The 19,088-nt window shown below is 42.4% G+C and overlaps 1 protein-coding gene across 6 annotated transcripts in view; it reads left to right on the plus strand.

Moving 5' to 3' along the window:
- The window catches only part of Traf4 (TNF receptor associated factor 4), a 51,876-nt gene that overhangs the window by 31,425 nt on the left and 1,363 nt on the right, over positions 1 to 19,088 (plus strand). For all 6 annotated transcript variants that reach the window (XM_076525050.1, XM_076525055.1, XM_033473995.2 and 3 more), the window contains 4 exons: positions 16,653 to 16,757; positions 17,225 to 17,386; positions 18,202 to 18,519; positions 18,607 to 18,867. In XM_076525050.1, coding sequence (XP_076381165.1) covers positions 16,653 to 16,757; positions 17,225 to 17,386; positions 18,202 to 18,519; positions 18,607 to 18,867 — 846 coding nt within the window. The remainder of the gene's footprint in view (positions 1 to 16,652; positions 16,758 to 17,224; positions 17,387 to 18,201; positions 18,520 to 18,606; positions 18,868 to 19,088) is intronic.

Raw genomic sequence — 19,088 nt, forward strand, 5'->3', positions numbered from 1 at the left:
CATTCGAGTTGCCGGCTAGATCTCGGATGTCTTCCGAAGACACGAATCGTTAGCGTTGTATATTATATGTACGTTGTACATGCATGTTATATATTCTGAGGATAGAGTGTCTTCGAAATGTCACGCGCGTGGACGAACACCGTGTATACGTACCAGTTTGAAATATTAGGAACGGTTGATGAACAAACTGGAGAAAGCTAGACCGGCTCGGCTTACCGATCGCGTTATATAGAAATCCACGTCAGAGAGATCGAAAGATCGATATATAAAGTGCGGGATTTATTGAAATTCTTCGCGGACAGGTAGCGGGTTAAAGTAGTACGCGGCGGCGGGTACACAGGTATAACCGCGAGACACTTGTTCTCGTTAGCGGGTCCGAAAGAGACGACCACTTTGGCCGGACCCGATTTCCAACGGACGCGACCGCCTCGTAACTTTTACTTAACGCGTCGTGGACACGGCGGCGGCGCGAGGTGAGTCGCGGGGAGGGCGGGGCCCTTTCTGGCGAAATTGCCCGGGGCGCAGGAATCCCGCGCGATAATGGAGCAAAAGTTTAACCCTCTCTCGTAACAGAAACGGCGGATTCTCGCGGTTTTAAAGGCGTTCGCCGGGTATATAAAATAAACCGTCGGCGGTCGGGGGGCAAGGTGGGGGCAAGAAAAGGACGCGACGAAGACTGGTCCAAAGGCGGGGAAAGGCGACGGCGGAAGCGTGGGAACCGAGCGTAACAGATGGCCTCGGCTGCTTCCGAACACGCTCGGCCTCCTTCGTGCACCTCCGTGGCATCGACTCCGCTTTCCGTTCGCGCGCGGACCATGTGTCGATGCGGCTCCATGGCTCGCGAAAAATAGATTTGTTGATCCTTAGTGGTCCAACCGCGGCAAACGGTATTCCGCAACCCTTTACGGTTCACTGACGCCGCACACCACGCCGGTTACAGCGTCCAGCTCGATCCTGACAACTCCGGTTCCGCTGGAGAGACACCGGGGAAGGTGCTACGACCTACCCTCGTTTCAGTCCCGTTGTCTAGGTCTCGGTTTCGATGATGCTGTTATTTTAGTCGAAGCATATGTAATCAGTAGACTGCGGATTTCGTACACTTATGGCATTAATAAGTGCGTGGATCACAGATCTGTAAAAATTTTAGAAGAACTTAAGGACGCTATTATATTATTTATGATGTATTGACATTATTAAACGAAGAAGAACATTTTTATTTTACTTTTGTTTCTTACAGTTGACGTAGCAACATTTTTGACATAGATATGACATAGATATGAGCCGTTTATTTTGAAAGTGGCATAAGTCACTTTACCGTAATGAAAAGTGGTGATTTTTTAATGTTTATACGAAATTATTTATACTGAGAAAAATATCAGTATCCTGAGATAATAAATACAAGTAAATCTCCTCAAAAGTTAGCATCCATATTTTCAAACGTGTTAAAACGCAAACCCTTAAATATAATATATTTAAATCGATATTATCGACTTAAAAACAAAGTGACTTCTGCCACTTTCAAAATAAACGGCTCATATACAACTTAGATATTTCTTTCGTTCGATAAAAATTGGTCCGACCGAATACAGCGATACGCTTTAATTCCTCTAATCTGTCTACTGTTTCAAATTACAGCTATATACTAATTTTCGTCGTAATGACATAATAGCCGCGGTCTAGTAATCAGAAACAATTATTGGTAATTGAATGGGAGAGCTCGTTAAAGCCCTGAGCCCTACAATATGTGTACGCCCGAAGGATGGGGCGGGGCAGAATTTGAGCTGTTTCCATGGGAAATCGTTGCCAGAATGCTAGAATGGTTTTACCGTTGCACGTGCGGGAAACAGAAGCGTTAAATGACACGGAGAATAGGGTTACATAATTGACTTACAGAACGGTACCGTTCGATTGAGACCGGAGAATAGGTTAAGAGGGTAACGATGCTGAACAAAAAGTGCAATAGGAGATGCACGCGTAACGAACGTAAAATTGTTTGCTTCGCGAACATTTTTCAACGTGCTTCAACAATTACACGAAATTTTACACGGAGATCTTGTTTCCGTTTTATCTTGTAAACGCGATTCACCGAATCTGGATTAAACGGTAACATTGCTTTTTCTGTTCGTAAATTGCTATCGGATAATATCAGTGTGGCCATCAATTATAAGGCTTAATTATACGATCTCTTCTTCTCTTTCACCAAATTGTTCCATTAAACGCTATACAATCCGCATTCGCATTTTCGAGCGTAACGTTCCACCCGATTGCATAACGATGCACTTTAAGAGAGAGAGAGAGAGAGAGAGAGAGAGAGAGAGAGAGAGAGAGAGAGAGTCCACCGCGTCAGTAACAATTTCGTAAACGTTCTGCCACCACGAACTTCTTGGTGAACGCAATGCGTGTTAACACTTTCCATAATAAAAGCTTTTATCGGTAGCATTTACAATTTATTGTGCTACAATAGGAGAGAAACGTAAACAATCTTTTTCTACACAAAAATGTCGTACGAAATGATTAGGTAATGTTATTGCTAATAAGTTGCAGTTGTACGATTTAGAATAGTTTGAGCCATAAAACGATTGATTAAGAAGTTCTTAGCTGCAAGTCGCGGACTTTCTGGAATCGTAAAGTAATCACCGGTAGATAAGATGTGTCCCCCATCAAGGCGCGCTTAAAGGCACGCGAAGAAAATTTAATTATGACGTTACTAATGGAGTCGTCGTGTCACGTCTGTCCTCGGCGTTTCGAAGCTTTTCCCTCCCCCCAATTCGTGCGAGGCCGTTGACATACCATCGAGCTTAATCAAGCGAAGTTCCGCGAAATCGGGGAATGACGTTTGTTGTAGGAAATCGTCGCAGGAAGTGTCGCCGGTGCATAATCTCGAGGAAATGGCACGCACACTCCAGAGGACCGTTGTGTCACATAGGTTTCAGTTATCTGGTCTCCGGCGTGATGGTTCTCAACCCGTTCCGGTTAACTTCTTTCGCGTCGCATTCGAGCATGCACTTTTAGGGAGAAAGAGAGAGAGAAAAACTTGGCTTGGGAAACTTTCTTCGCCGGTATTTCCATCATCTTTTAAACGCATCCCGAGGAGCCCGCGTTGCATCGTTGGGCGCCGCCGACGGTGAGAAAGTGGGCCGCGCTCAAAATGAAAAGCGAATCGCGAACCACCGGCGCGTTCCCTGTTTAGTCGCCGGTCCGATTGCGTTCAACGGGAAAACTCGTGTTACTTTTGTTCCTCGAGTCGCGTATCGCGTTATTCAAATCCGTCGATTCGGCTCGACCGTAATAAATAATTATGCTCGGCGGTCTTGCGCGCCTCGAACGAACGCTATCACCGAGGCCTTCTTTGTTGTTGGAAGAAACATGGCTGGACCTCTGCTTTGCTTTTGATATTTTAACACAGATACTAACCCCTTTCGCTATAACATCGGACTCGTGACCGAGATTTCGAAAATGAGCTACTACGCGCAGACATTTTTCATCTGTTTTCAATTTTTTTTCTATCTAATTTGTCTGTGGTCGATGCTTGATCGTTACAATTAATGCATCCTCGCAATAAATATCAATTTGTTTCCTTTTGTAAGAGTTTATTAAGAATAAAAAATCTGTAGGGATTAACGGAAAATTAATTTCTAGGGAGTTAGAGATAATCTATAATTATTTGGTAGTGAACCACCCTGACAAATATCCACTTTTGACCACAGTTTGGTACCATTATTTACATAACATCAGTTTCTCCAAACATATTTTACATCGATCGTCGTGAACTGTTCCTTTTTCGAAAGAAGGCGGTTTGTTACTTCAGACCTCTAATATAAAAATTAAGTGCTCCACTATCTTTCTTTAAAAAAAGAGAAAAAACGGACCAGAAGTAGTTAAACGACATTCTTAATAGTTAAATGTGCGACCCAGTTGTGATCACCATAACCAACTAGCTGAAACAAGAAGAACGTTCTCGGGTCTCTTAGAAACCGATCGACTGTCCTCTCGGAAGCATCGCCGAATCGGCGTACGGTGACTGAAGAGCCGCTACTTTTCAGTCGGTTGTTATTAAGCGACGGGTGTTAGTCGCATCTGACCCCGGCCGAGGAATGCGAGATAACGCGAATTCTTACGAGCAGCAGCCCGCAGTAATTACCGCGTGTTAATTTAAAAAGTGGGCCCGGCCCGTTCCCCTTCCCACGGAGGCCACCACCTCTTCGTCGCGGCCGGAAGTTCTGCGGTGTTTGTTGTTCCTCCGCGCATTGTCCCCCCTCTCAACCCTCCCTCCGCATTCCGCCGTAATGAACTTCTCGTTCTGCTTGCCTTCAGAAATAGGTGGTGCATAACAGTGTGTAATCGCGATAGGAATTGCGTCGAGCTCCGCTCGGCAAACAACTGCAATCACCCGCGCGCCGACTTGCGGTTGCTGTTACCTTCGCGGAACATTTTGCGAATCAACGTTAACCATTCCTCTTCGAAAACTCGTCGGACTTTCCATTGAGACAGGGGTCCGTGACTTATTTCATCTCGAATAATAGTTCTTGGATTGTACAGTGAATTCTCCCTAATCGACGGTCAACTTGGAAAACAATTGGAAAAACAATTTGGGAAGAGGAGACGCGATTATTAAAGCGTTGCGACTCGTTTTTATGGTTGTTGACAGTTAGTATCTTTTGTGTACAAGCTCAGCGTCAATTAGGGAGAATTTACTGCATTGCTTAACGCTTTGACGTCCGTCGTCACGTACACGTGACTTCGCCAAAATTTCAATTACTAAAATCGCTACAGAGCGCACAGTTCTTTAAAAAAAAATGTATCGTAATTATATTATCGACAAAATGTATCCTACCTATAATAGTGATATATCATAATTGCACCATTAAAAAAGTATATCGTAATTACATTATTAACCATTTGACTGCCGCTTCGCCCACGTGTGAGCGATAGAATTATTTAAAATTTAATTTCAAATAATTAATTTTTACCCTAATCCACTATAATTTCTTAATTTTATTAAGATTCTCAAGAGGTAAGAATGTTAAAAAAGTAATTCATGTCACATTCCTCAGCGTTGCGATTTTAATTTCATTGAATAAAAGTCTTTAATTTTATAATTATAATTTGTTCAAAGCTTTCGAAGGACTTTCGCAGGTGTTACGCCAAAAATATGTACTAACAACTTTGTCACGATCCTGCAATATTAAATCTATTAAACCTAATCATCTCTTTTTAGATCGTATCGCTTGAGATACGCTGCTGATTTACGAACGAAAATCGCCGACGAAAATCCGGAGAAATTCTAGACGGTGAATCTTCACTTTTTTCCAGCCCTCTTTTTAACGATCCCTTAACGACCCCCGCGCTTCCGTAAAACTGCTGGCTCGGTTCCGTTCGGCTGGCGACCAGGCCAGTTCTTTTTTACGCGCAACCCGAAACCGTCCATCTGGCTACCGGATTCGATAACGCCGGTCCTAAAGGTTCAAGATTAGACCGTTTGTTTGCTCTAAGGATTAGGGCGAAGTCACGTAGTTGCAACCGCGGTATATCTGTAAATATTGCTAATAGCGTGGTCCGGTTTTAGATCGGCGATAATAGACGTTACATTAGTAGCCTAACAGTTATCGCATCGGGTTTGTTTACGCAACGAGATTGGAGCAGTCCCCGATATTGTTGTTCCGGTCGCGTTAACGAGAGAAACCGTTCCCGTTCGTTTCTCCCCGTGCCGGGGGATTAACGCGTAGGACAACAATTAAGGAGCGCGTGTCCCCCCCGTCTCCCCCCGCGCCCTTCGTACAATTATAGAAGGGCCGTCCGTCGTCGCGCGGGCATCTTTTGATGTTCGTAGATAAGATAGGACCGAAGGCGTGCACCACCGATAAAAGGCTATCGGCGCGGTTTTTACTTGGAAACGTATCGCGTACGAGGTTTCCTCGGTCGGTTCGGAACGTGTTGCAGCGTGTCGTTACAACTCGGCGAAGAAGCGCCGACGAAAATACTGCTCGACAAGGGAAGTCAGCGATTGGAACGAGTTTTTTTTCCCCCCGCCGGAACATGACGCAGTGGCTTTGGGAGAATGGTCACCGCGGAGATGAACTTCGACGAATAAATAACTCTTCTCGATCGCGATCGCCGTTCGGCAGTTTCCTTCCTCCTCCTCCCCCCTGCCCCTTAATCTTCGCGATACACAACACGGTTGTCGTTCTTCTCTTATTGCCGCGTTCGCAGAGCAGACTTTACCCCTTCAGATAAATCGAACTTTCTCGGATGTTCGGTTTATTAACAGCTCGGACGCAGTTTGACGAATCGCGCTCGCGATGGAGATTTCTAGTAATAACCTGTCGAGGATGAATGTTATTTCGTTCTATCGAGTCGGTATACAATTCCGACCATCTGTCGTAAATAGTTACGCTTTCGAGCGAGTGCAGGCGGCACGGTAAATGTAAGCTTTCTTTTTAAGAAATTAGTGCAGTCGAAACAGTTCAAAGTCATTGCAAATCGTAGAGAAAACAGTACGGCAAGGGATCGACGCTTGGGTTATTTATATTTTATTAATAAGCTTGAGACTCGGTTTACGGAGCATTAAGAGCAGCTATTTTATATTTCTTTATACATGTAACGATAATATATATCTTTTCTCGATTTGTATCGCAATAATTGTTCCAAGTAACAAATTTATAGAGAAAATTCCTCAAATTTAACTGTACAGTTTCCGACACGATTTTTGAATGGTTCGAAGCGAGATCTGTTCATGAGTTGTTTCATAAGAGATCATAAAATTCTACAATTTTTCTAATTGATTATAACGACGCGAGGCATCGCCGTTGCATTCTTTCCGCGGTTTCCGAACGCGGTTCCGCTGAAATTCGAAAAAAAAAGAATTGCGATCTCATGTGAAATCCACGGGTCGCGGAGGGATTACTCGGAAATCGCTCAATGGCGTCCCACGACCGGCAATTTATGGGGTTCGAAGTCTTCCTGTTCGCCGTGCAGGTACGCACGTGCAGCCAACAGGAAATTTTCCGTTCGCACGCGATCCAAGTCCTGTCTTTCTGGAACAATCAATATGGCTGCCACGGAAGAAGTTTCCAAAATCGAAAGAAATCGCAAAAAGAAGAACCCAGGGAGCTGTTTAATCCGTCCATTAGGATTTCTTTCACAGCTCCGTTGATCGGCACTTCTTTGCCACTAATAAATTCCTAGACGATAAAAACCAATCATATTTATTGTATGCAGGTAAAATTATATTAAAAATAATAATATACAAAAAATAATAAATATTATTATTGATAAATTATCGTAAATAAATATCATTATAAATATGAAAAATATATATTATTTTATATAAATAAAATTATATAAAGAAATAATTTGTTCCATATAAATTAATATCTACATTTATTGTTAATGGGAGAAAGTAATTCATGTTTACAGCCTATCAGTAAAATTGTAATTTGATTAAATGAAATACTATAATGTTATTTAATTTCTGAGGCTGTTGTTGCGGCAGCCAAAGTGTTTAAATATTGGCAATAAAAGAGTAGAATTTTACTTGGATTTGAAGGAATCGCAAAATAGTCGATTACGTTCGAAATATTCGTAACGAATTTGACGCGTTGTAGGAGGATAAGAAAAATTGTGTCCGAGTCAGGTCCACGTCTCGTTCGAAATATTTCGGACGTCGATCGAGAAACGGTTCACCGAGCGCAACGCTTCGAGATACGGTATGGTAATTCTTTGGTCATCGACTTGTCAAGGTCGCGCCCGATTCGAACGCCGACGAAAAAATTCGTCCGTTGGAGATTCGAGCGTGTAACCGTCTCGTTCGTGCATCGCTAATGTCGCCGAGGAATTTTTCGAATACCGGATTCTGTCGTCAGACTGCTTTCCGTTTCATTAAAATACTGCCGGGTACATTTTGACACCTTGACTTGCTAAGGTCACCGGTGACCGCTGCCACTCCACTTAGTAACGCCGCGCGGGGTCGCCGTTTCGTTTACCCTTAACCCCGGAACGACGGTATCTTTCATTTTACAGTTACAATTAGCAACGTTCGAATATTTCGTAACTAGACAGGCGCATCTTTACGCAGAATAAAAATTGCCTTCGATCGCAGGAACCGGGAAAACTATAAAAATCTATTCTATTTGTTAATAATAAATTGTAAATAATCTTGACAGTGTTTCAAAATTCTTCAATTCGTTTCATCGTTCGGTATTTTGACTGCTAATTTTTCCCATAAATGCATAAAATTCGCTGTTTATTCGTAAGAAAGCTTACAAAAACATTTCGCAAGCAAAGGAACCCTTCATCCCTTGCGCTACGATTTTTTCTTTCCTTTCTTCGGCGTTAATAATTTTCCTGAGAGAACGCGAGACAGTTTTTATTCCAAGTGTATCTTCATCAACTTTCATTCCTGCTCTTGGTAACGGAAGAATCAATTTCTTTTTTTATTTCAAAGTTATAAAATAACAAACGTTAGATGCATTCGGGTCTCGGCGGCCTCGGCGTTGAAAACTTTAGAACTCGGCTGAAAGAAGATCAATAAGTGGTCCGTTTCGAGTGGAACAGCCTATACCGCAGAGAATTGTTCAGTTGCTCCGGATTTCGAGTACCTGCTGTCCGATCCTCTATGGAGGTCTCTCGCGGTCGCCTAGATCAGAGAAATTCCAAGTGACACTGTAGCACGGCGCGGGCCCCGTCATATTCGTCCTCAGAGAATAAGTGGAACGTACGCGAAGATCGTGTCCGTTATTTCGCCGTGACGTCACGACGGCTTGTAACCGCTGTAACAGCGTCCCGAAGAGGCCAACGTGTGTGATGTCAGGCTCTCGCGGTGCCTCCGTGCCGGTATTCTAATTCGGTGGTCCTCGGACACAGTTTCCACCAGGAACGGAGGACACGGCGTGCACCGACACTCGGAGCTATTCATTGAACCCATAAGGCCCCTTACGCAGCTCGAACCGTTGCTACGCGGCCAATCAGACCCAATAAAAGTCCGTCTCCGAGCGTGGACCAGGTTTTCGAGTAACCCGGTTACCCGAAGTCCAAGTGCGCGACACAACTTCGACGCTGCGCTATGCGACTTCGATAGCCGAAAATTAGGCCTCTTGGTGGAGCAAACCGAAATTCTCTCGAAGATGGAAATACGAAGAGCTGTTTCTCCGAACTTCGACTGTGTACACGAGCCCGTACTGGGTTTTCGAGCTATTATTATACCGTTCTGTTTTATCACTCTGAGAATCTAACGAGCAGTATCTCGGCTCTTCAAACAGACCGAAGCGCGTTCAAGGATTAAGTCTGTTATCTGCCTGTATTGTTGTTCAAATTGTTTAATGCCGAGGTGCTCGGTGCCGAGGAGCGATCTTCGGGAACGAAGTGCAGAGTACAGCTTTAGAGCTTTATCAGCATCTTCATCGATTTCTTGGGAATTACTCATAGTTAGGACGCGGATTTTATGCATTTATGACAAGCACGACCGGGCGAATACTTTCAGGATATAGTAAATTCTCTCTAATTGACGCTCGTGATCGAAATCTTTTAGTTCGCAAATCATGTTCCGCTCTTGATCAAAGTGGTTGCGAAATTGTGCTTTATATTAGTTCTACATTAGCTTTTAGCTTCCTTCTTCAGTATTTTTTTTTTACTTTTCACCCCAATCGATGCAATTATTTATCACAATTATAATATAATATAATAATATAATTTAATAATTTATGATATAATTATATAATTTTATTATCATGCTCGTTATTTCGGCCAATTGTTAATTCGGCTCAGCTTGGAAATAAATTACTCGAGTTTTACGCTCGTTTTTATAGTTATTGACAAGCGGTAATTTTTGTGTACAAGCTGAGAGTCAATTAAGGAGAATTTACTGTATTATTACATTCTCCTCGATGTATCGAGATCATCGAATGAAGACGTACACTTTTATTTCATCACCGTTACTTGCAATTTATTCGGACAATTTCGATTCTGCGCGAAGTAGTACAGTAAATTCTCCCTAATTGGCGCGCAGATTGTGCCTGAAAATAGACAATTTGGGAAGAGGAGATGCGATTACTCGTTTTCTGTACAATCTGAGCACGAATCAAGGACAAAGAAATTACTGTACTTGAATTGTTAAGCTTCCGAACAATTTCAAGCGAAACGTACGAACCGATTTCGATCTCTCGCGATCGTTCGAATTCAAAAATTTCAGAAATTATAAAATTCAGATTTTCAGCGTTAGGAAAGATTGGGGGTGTTTTCGCGCGACCCACAAAACGTCTCGAAACTATTGACCCAATCTTTCTCGTTTCGCCAGACTTTCGAACTTACGTAACGACGCTTTCAGTAATACGATTTTCCGTTGTTTGTACAGCGCGATCGCGGTGCTGCGCGCGAGAGAGAGAGCAAGAGAAGGATAGCCGTAGAGGGCACACGGTTCTCGTTTCGATGGTATTACGGAACTTGCGCAAAACGGGATCGTTGCCCCGGCGACTGCTTAATTGGACGCTCTTTGTTTTAATTAATTCGTGGCCCTGTCGTCCGTACAATTGTTCCGGCGCCCGTTTCAAACCTGCTTACACTTGCCACGCGAATTTATGGTCACGCGTAACGGAATCGTTATTTATCCTCATTAAACGTAATCCGCGATGTTCACCGTTGAATTAGAAAAACAACGCCTCGCGCGAGCACGCCGCTGGATATTATGTATACTTGGGCGGCGAACAATGCGCGGAACAATAACAGCTGGGAACGAGCCGCCGCGAGCTAAAAACTCATTTGCGATTTTCAATGTCGAAATGAAACTGAAACGGTGAACCTCTCCGACAATCCAGGCCTTCGCGAAAGCAACAGGAAATAATCTTGTCCTTGGAGAATAATAATCGTTTCCTGTCCCGTTCCCATGAGACCGTTCGCGTTTTCTTGTCGGCGCCTTAGATCGTCCATTTTGAAAGCCGCGTACATGGCATAACATGTGAAATCACACACTTGGCAAAGATCTGTGTTGAACGCTCCGCGAAATTTCTGTAAAGCTGTGCTTTCTTACCAAATCAATATTCAGTTTAATTTAAAAGATTTATGCAAAAAGAATGATCGAAGTCTTTTATAGTTCGCAAAGAGCACGTTCCGCCCTTGATCAAAATCGTCATAAAACTGTGCTTTACGTTAATTTACATTAGCTTATAGTTTCCTCCTTCAATGTGTTTTTTTTAATCATAGTTTTCACCCTGATCGATGCAATTATTTATCACACCGCGTGAACTATTTAATTTTCACACGATCAAAAGTGTTGAAAACCCGCGATTTCTTTATCATGCTCGTTATTTCGACCAATTCTAATTTGTATACGCATCGTACAGCGAACTGACCGTTCTGTCATCTTCAAAAAATTCAACCCTTTCGGTCCGATTTCGAAAAAGTTATTATTCCCTTTTAATTTGACGTGAGAGTTCATATCGAGCGAACCAAAATCGGTTAATCGAACGCGCGAAGCGAGAAAGGATGAAGCGAGACGCGGGCTCCATTTTGGCAGGAAAAAAATGTCGATCGAAACGAGCGATTTAGCGCATCCGGGAGGAACCGGGACCGAAGGGAGGGGGGAGGGATCGAGAGCCGATCGCGACCAGTGCAAGTGTATTTTTTCTTCGGCGACGGAATCGTTTTATTTGCCGGCGTCCGTTGCTTTTTCTTCTCGATTCCATCCTCGCAATCTCGAAACTGAAGAGGTAGGTCTGTCTCTTCCATTCCCGGCGGTGTTTATATCTCGCCGGCACCGGCTGGGTTGCGTTAGGTTCCTCGACCTTGCCGGTCGTGCAGGTTTCAAGTCGCAACGCGCCTCCAGACGGTCCCCCGTGTATACCGGGTGTACCCGTGCGGAAATATCTGCCACGAAAGCGGACGCCGGTCTCTCTCTGGACGCGCGACCGGCGCGACGCGGCGCGGCCACGGGTGTTTCCCGTTCCTCCGTGCTTGGATCGATCGTGCCCCGATCCGTTTCCACGAAACAACATAATCATTTCTGAGGGAAAGAACTCGCTGATTATAGAACACAGTTCCGCGTGATTGCCGAGTCGTATCTCGGTGAAATGGACGGCAAGTCCGTACGGCGTTGATCGTGGCGTCGGCTTTGATGATCTGCTAGTTACAGCCATTTAAATTTTATTGGATCCTCTCGGAGAGCGTTCGGAACACGACGATTTCCTTGTCGTGGCTAACCAGTCGTCGAGCCTCCTTCCTCTCCCTTCGGCAATTATCCGAACGAACGTTTCGGCAAAAAGCCGCGAGATGCGTTTCCTCGTCGGCGCCGTGGACCCGTTCTTGCATAAATTGTATTAGAACGGCCAGTTTACACGCCGCACGCGATATAATTGCCGTGTATTCGTCCTACGTTTATCGCGTTTTTAATCGCGATTTTAACAGTGCGCCGCGAATCATTTTACGGTTCTCTGTTTCGCCAACTGTGTCTCCTCGGGGCCAATTATAAATATAATATATTATACTATATTATAGTATATAATAGTATATAATAATATACTATAGTATACATAGTATATAATATTATAGTATATATACTAGTATTAATAACAGAAATTAATAGTAGTAATTAAAATTATAATTAGTATTAATAGTATATAATAATATACTATAGTATATATAGCATATAATAAATATATTATATTTATATTTATTATATTTATAATTATATAGTATTATATATATTATTATAATTATATAGTATATTATATATAATATACTATACTATAATATACTAGATAGTAATAAGGACTCGATGCAATTGCCGCGTTGCATCCTGTTCGAGAACAATTACGGACGGACAGAGAAACCGAGCACGTCGTCAAGCATCGTCGCAAATGGAAAAATCTGAGAAAGGAGAACGATATTCGCTTTCAGGCTGAATATCGAAGTGAAGATGGCACTATTATTGCCCACCTCCGGGAAATTCGATTAACCTTTAAACGCGCTTTGACGAGGCTGACTGATGATGGAGTGGTATGAATGTTATTCCGTTCTTTCGACACTTTTCTAATTATTCTTTCAAAATCGAAGATCGACAGTTCAGAATTTTTTTTTAGTAAATTATTCGATAACTGTCCCATCTATAATACTTCAAATTATTTAAATTAATATCATGCAATTTTTTGGGGAGGGGGATTTCGTTTATTTCGAGGTCAAAAGGAAGATATGAAGCTTCTCTTGGACGCAGTTCGATCATTGAAAAGCCTATTGAAGAGACGTCAAAATTAAAATATATATATATATATATATAAAATATATAAAATTTATAATTTATATTATTATATATAATCATATATTATCATTATATATAAAATATATAAAATTTATATTCTAATATAAATGTGAATAATATGATTATATAGATATAATAATAATAATAATATGATTATATAGATATAATAATATTATATTATATATATATAATAATAATAATAATATGATTATATGTATTAATATGTTTGTAGCCGAATATCGGAATATTAATTGGCATTAGCAAAAAGGTACGTTAAAAAGAATGCTCGTGTCAACAGTGCCAGGATGTTCCATTTTCGAAGATCCACAAGAGCGCCGATTTTCGTACAAATCTTCCGAAGTTATTGCGGCCAACTTTTTCGAAAAAAAAAAAAGAAAAAAGAGGAACCTCTGCATCTTCGCGCTATTTGGAGCGCAGCATGTTAACAGTCCATCAAAAGTATTATTGGGGGTAATAATGATTTCGGAGCACGGCGCGGAGCGGCGCGTTAAATATATTCCCGTTTTCGCCTCCCGCGTGGCCCGTTTCTCGGTACGGGGCGCCTCCTGCATCAGGGTTATTATTGAACTCGCTATTTCCGAAAACCGTCACGACTCGCCGCGGTCGTCGCGCATTCTTCCTGGAACAAGCACAGGCGGCATGAAAATTCTAAAAGGATCGGAATGCAACCTCCGGGGGACGGCTCTACGCGCCGCGTCTCCTTCTCCGAGGGAAAGTCATCCATCCGGGGGGAGGTATTTAGATTTATTGGAGGCCGCCACGCCCCCATCCGCCTGTCTTTTCCCTATCTTTCCCAGCCAGGTTGATACGAATTGCCCAACGATTCGATAATTGGCGCCTCCACGAAAAAAAAAAGAAACACGTGAACGCGTATCGATCACGTTGGAAGCGTGTAGATAGAGGCGCCGCGATGTTCGCCGGCCGACTGATAAAGTTCACTAGGTCTAGTTCACGCCAGCCGAACTTTCTCCGGAAGCCTGTCTAACGTGGAAACGGAATATGTAATTCGGGACATTGTAATCGGTTGCATAATATCCGAGCATTAACATCGCGATTTTTCCGGCAACCGTCGAGCCTCGCTAACGCGATACATATTTCTATCCAATGGAAAGTCCATTGTCCCGAGATTCGCGTAGCGGGTCGTTTTCGACCCAGAATTGGTTGCCGCAAGGTCGCACGGGAGACCTCGGCATTCTCCCAAAAAATGTTGACGACGGCGCGTAGCACGAGATTCTTCCAGTTCGCGTTCGATCAACGACATAATTGAGCCGTTTATTTTGAAAGTGGCGTAAGTCACTTTACCGTAGTGAAAAGTGGCGATTTTTTAATGTTTATACGAAATTATTTATACTGAGAAAGATATCAGTATCCTGAGGTAACGAGTACAAGTAAATCTTCTCGAAAGTTAGCATCCATATTTTTAAACGTGTTAAAACGCAAACCCTTAAATATATCGACTTAAAAACAAAGTGGCTTATATGCCACTTTCAAAATAAACGGCTCAATTGTCCAATTTCTATATTTTTCTTTAAAGCTTGTTACACGCGTTCGATAAAGCTTAGATAACAATGAAAGTTATTTATCGGTGTCAAGAATTGCATGTTGCAATAAAAATTGAACAATGTCTCCATAAATCTTGTTAATACGATAATTCTGATATTATTAACACTTTCTAGCATTTACGAAAAATTTTTGATCTACCACGATCCTTCTACGATTTATAATATAAATTTAACGTAGTAACTACAAGTATTATGATCTGATTGGCACTCGCATAATACAAAATCATAAAAATAATATAAAATATAGATATTTCTTCATATTTCTTTATTTCAATGAACACTGAAAGAATTAAAGTTCACGCAAGGGCGAAATATTCCCGCAGCTCTTACAAAAATAGAAGTCTAAATTTATATAAGTATATATATATAAATTTAGCCTTCTATTTTTTTTCTATATATATATCGAGGAAGAAGAATCCCTTGTAGAAATTTAAAACGAAAAAAAGAAAGGTCATGAAATTCTATCGTCCTCGGGAGAGGGAAGTATTTCCGTACGAAAAGCCACCCCATGCGGGTCCGTGGACGACGGCGGTGTACAATTCTTAAACTCGTCTATCTGGGTGGCACACGCCTCAACCGGTTCGAATCGTAGCCGCGTAGCTCTATCGGCGAGGTACAAATATTTCTTGCCGCTAGACAAGGGTGGCGAATGGGTCAACCGACAAGAGTCATCGGGGCATAGCAACCGGTACTGGACGCGCATCGGAGAAAATGAATTACCATATTTTACGGTGCCTTGGAATGCCAAACGAGTTGTTTATTGGACATGAGTCCGGCACGGAGCTATGTCGCGGCGGGCATAGCCGACCGGTAACGACTACCTGTTACCCAATTAATCGCTACCCACGTTCGAGAAGGTCTAGTTCCACTCGGAGACACCGGGGAAACGAATCGTCGCGATCGACGGTAATAATTCTTCGGGCTCCTTGAAACGTTTTCTCGGATCTCGGTCGCAAACCCGGTCACGTTTTCCATTTACGGGTGTTCCCGGCGGTACCTCAGGCTAATTCACTGATACAGCCGTTAACACTAAACCTGGCCAAGATGATCGGCTTTGTGATTTTACACGGATTTCTGATCGAACGAAAAATTTATTATACTGCATTCGTCTTTATCGATTTATGTATTTTTTTATGGTATTTTTCTGTTATTATCTTTATATTGGTCTATTGATACCTCTGATACGCTAATAAGTTATGTCATCCGTATATATTATGTATCATTTATATATATATATTATATATTATCATTATATTATTATTATTATTATATATATTATATATTATATTATATATATATATATATATATTACATAATATTTATATATATTATTGTTATATATAATATGTAATGATATTATAATATAATAATATATATATATATATATATATAATATATATCATCATTATATATTATATATCACCCGTACATATTATATAATTTATATTATATACAATAATTATCGACCATACGCGTCGTTGGTATCGCTAAAATACTTTTGAAACACGTCCCGCACGGTATCGTCTTTCTTTCAGTCGCGTGCTAATAAGCACGCTTAATTATAATCGACCAGATGTCGGGCATAATGGAACTGATATATCACGAGCTGTTTGTCCGGTTACAATGGGGCACCGATTGCACACGCAACCCAAATGTGTCGATGGTATCGAGCCGCTCGCAGAGTCCCATACCTAGTTACCGTAACACGGCATAAATTATTGATAGATCGCCGGGGATCGCGATAAACGGCGCCGCGCGTTCCGCGTCGTTTTTCGTCTGGGAAAATCAGCGCGCGATAATCATCTTGCCCGCTTTGTGTGTTACAGAATTTCCAGGACTTGGAAGCTGAAAAGGCAATAATGGGCTCCATTGTATACTGCATCCATCACAAGGACGGGTGCAAGTGGTCGGACGAACTTAGAAAGTTGAAGGTGAGTCCCGCGAATCCGATTTTCCTTATATCCTCCTTCCCACAGGGAAAGAATGCCGCTGGTAATTAATTGCGCGACGCTCGGGTCAGTCGGAGGAACAGCTTGAGAGTCGCTATTTAATGCTGAACATCCGCTGAACGCCGTAAATCGTGTATTTCAATTGTGTTCGAATTGAAAATATTTATCTTCTGCTGTTTCCTTTTTCTAAAAAAAAATCAGAATTGGTTACTTCGTTCACTTTTAATCCGAACGATATCCTCTTAACGCGTCGCGAAAGTCTGTGGGTGGAGGTAGCAAGGACCTCTCACAAGGTCATCGAATCTCGTCGTTATACATACATAGTCGAGCATTCGTTAACACGTCGAATGCCACGTCAACTACCCGACGCGACACGGCAGTCGAGGTGTTAAACCTGTGGAAAGTATAGCCGTCGACGATGTACTAAAAATTCGCATTACTCTGTCCAGGCTCACCTAAATACCTGCAAACACGATGCGGTGCCGTGCAGCAACAAGTGCGGCGCAATGATCCCGCGTGTACTCATGGAGGACCATTTGAAGTACACTTGCGCCCAGCGACGAGCACGCTGCGACTTCTGTGCCAAAGAATTCACCGGTCACACGCTCGAGGTAACTGCTGCTCCCGCATTAATTAGAGAACCACGATTGAGTGCCAGCCGTTAACCGTACAGAAGAACCGGGAACAGAAACAAAGGGAAGCAACGAGGAAAGGAAATTTCTCGAATAGCTTTTGCATACCCGGGGTCGGTGGTTGCAGCGATTCGTACACATTTTTTGACATGGGGGGAACCGTAGACTATGCGAAGCAGGGGGACTCGCGGAGTCCTTGACCTCCTATTCTGCGAATGTCTTGTCAAATTCTGTGTCGAAACCGCACCAGAGTCTTCCTAACGCTGGTCGACAACGGGACGAGAAATAGTCGCGGACGAACGTTGAAAAGTCTGAGTCCGAAAGTTTTCTTGAAAAGTCACTTTCGAAGACGAACGTCTTGCAGCCAATCATAATATTGTTGGTGGCACTCGAGAGCGACTACTCGATGACATCAGACTACTTTAACCGTTGGCCGTTGCCGCACCTCTCTTTGATTCCGCCGTGTGTTCGTGAAAAAAATTTTACCGTCAATCTTCAGTTTCATGATAATCAAACGAATTTGATCGATAGAGTAGCTTCTTATCGATTTCCTAGAAAGGAGGCTTTCTAGAAGGACGTATGTTACTTCATAATTTTACGGTTTAAAACTTGCCAATGTTGGATTATTATTTATTTTACAAGATGGAGGAAGGTTGCTTCTATAATTGCTACAGCGAGCAATGGATTGTGTCTGTAAATTTTATTGAATGAAATAGATCTGTTTCTTCGATGAAATACTAGTTGAATTACTAAATTCTAATTTTGCTTTAACGTTGATTTTTCTTGTCTTGCAGAAACACACGGGCACGTGTGGCTACGAGCCCCTCTACTGTGAGAACAAATGCGGCATGAAGGTGCAGAGAAGGCACCTCAGCCAGCACAAGTTGGGTGAATGCGCGAAAAGACTGGTGGCCTGTCGCTATTGCAATAAAGAGTTTGTTTTCGACACACTTGGCGCCCACCATGCTAAATGTGGCCGTTTCCCAGTCGCCTGTCCGCATCGTTGTGAAACCGCAGTGTTACCAAGGGAGGATTTGGAGGTTCACTTGAAAGACCATTGCACCACCCATCTTCTGTCCTGTTCGTTTAAGGATGCCGGCTGCCGTTTCAAGGTACGTTGACGAATCGCTTGTATACTTAAATTTTATATTCTCATTGTTGCAGACGCGATTTTTAACAAATTCTATTTTTTGTTGCAGGGCAATAGGTTCTCGTTGGATAAACACTTGGAAGAGTCAGCGAAGATGCACCTGAGCCTCATGTGCAGCGTGGTAACGAAACAGCAACATCAAATAACCAGCCTCAAATCGGCTATCAGCAAGTTGTCATTAAATTACACTGGCACGCTAATATGGAAGATCACAGACTATAGTGCCAAAATGTCTGAGGCGAAGGCTAAAGAAGGCATGGAGTTGGTCAGCCCTCCTTTCTACACTAGTCAATATGGTTACAAGCTCCAAGTATGTTTAAGCTAATAATTAATCTTCAATGGTTCGCGCAAAAGAAGAAACTTGCTATTCACTCATTGATTGCCATAAAAGCTGTCCCATGTTGCAAGATTATGTCCCGTGTTGCAACTCATATAAATGAGTTGAACAGCTATGGTCAATGTGGGTGTATATTTCAAGTACCTTCTTTGTAGTCCCATAATTACACAAATTTACAGAATCTAGTGGAACTC

This window comes from Megalopta genalis, chromosome 1 (assembly GCF_051020955.1).
Source record: "Megalopta genalis isolate 19385.01 chromosome 1, iyMegGena1_principal, whole genome shotgun sequence".
NCBI lineage: Eukaryota > Metazoa > Arthropoda > Insecta > Hymenoptera > Halictidae > Megalopta > Megalopta genalis.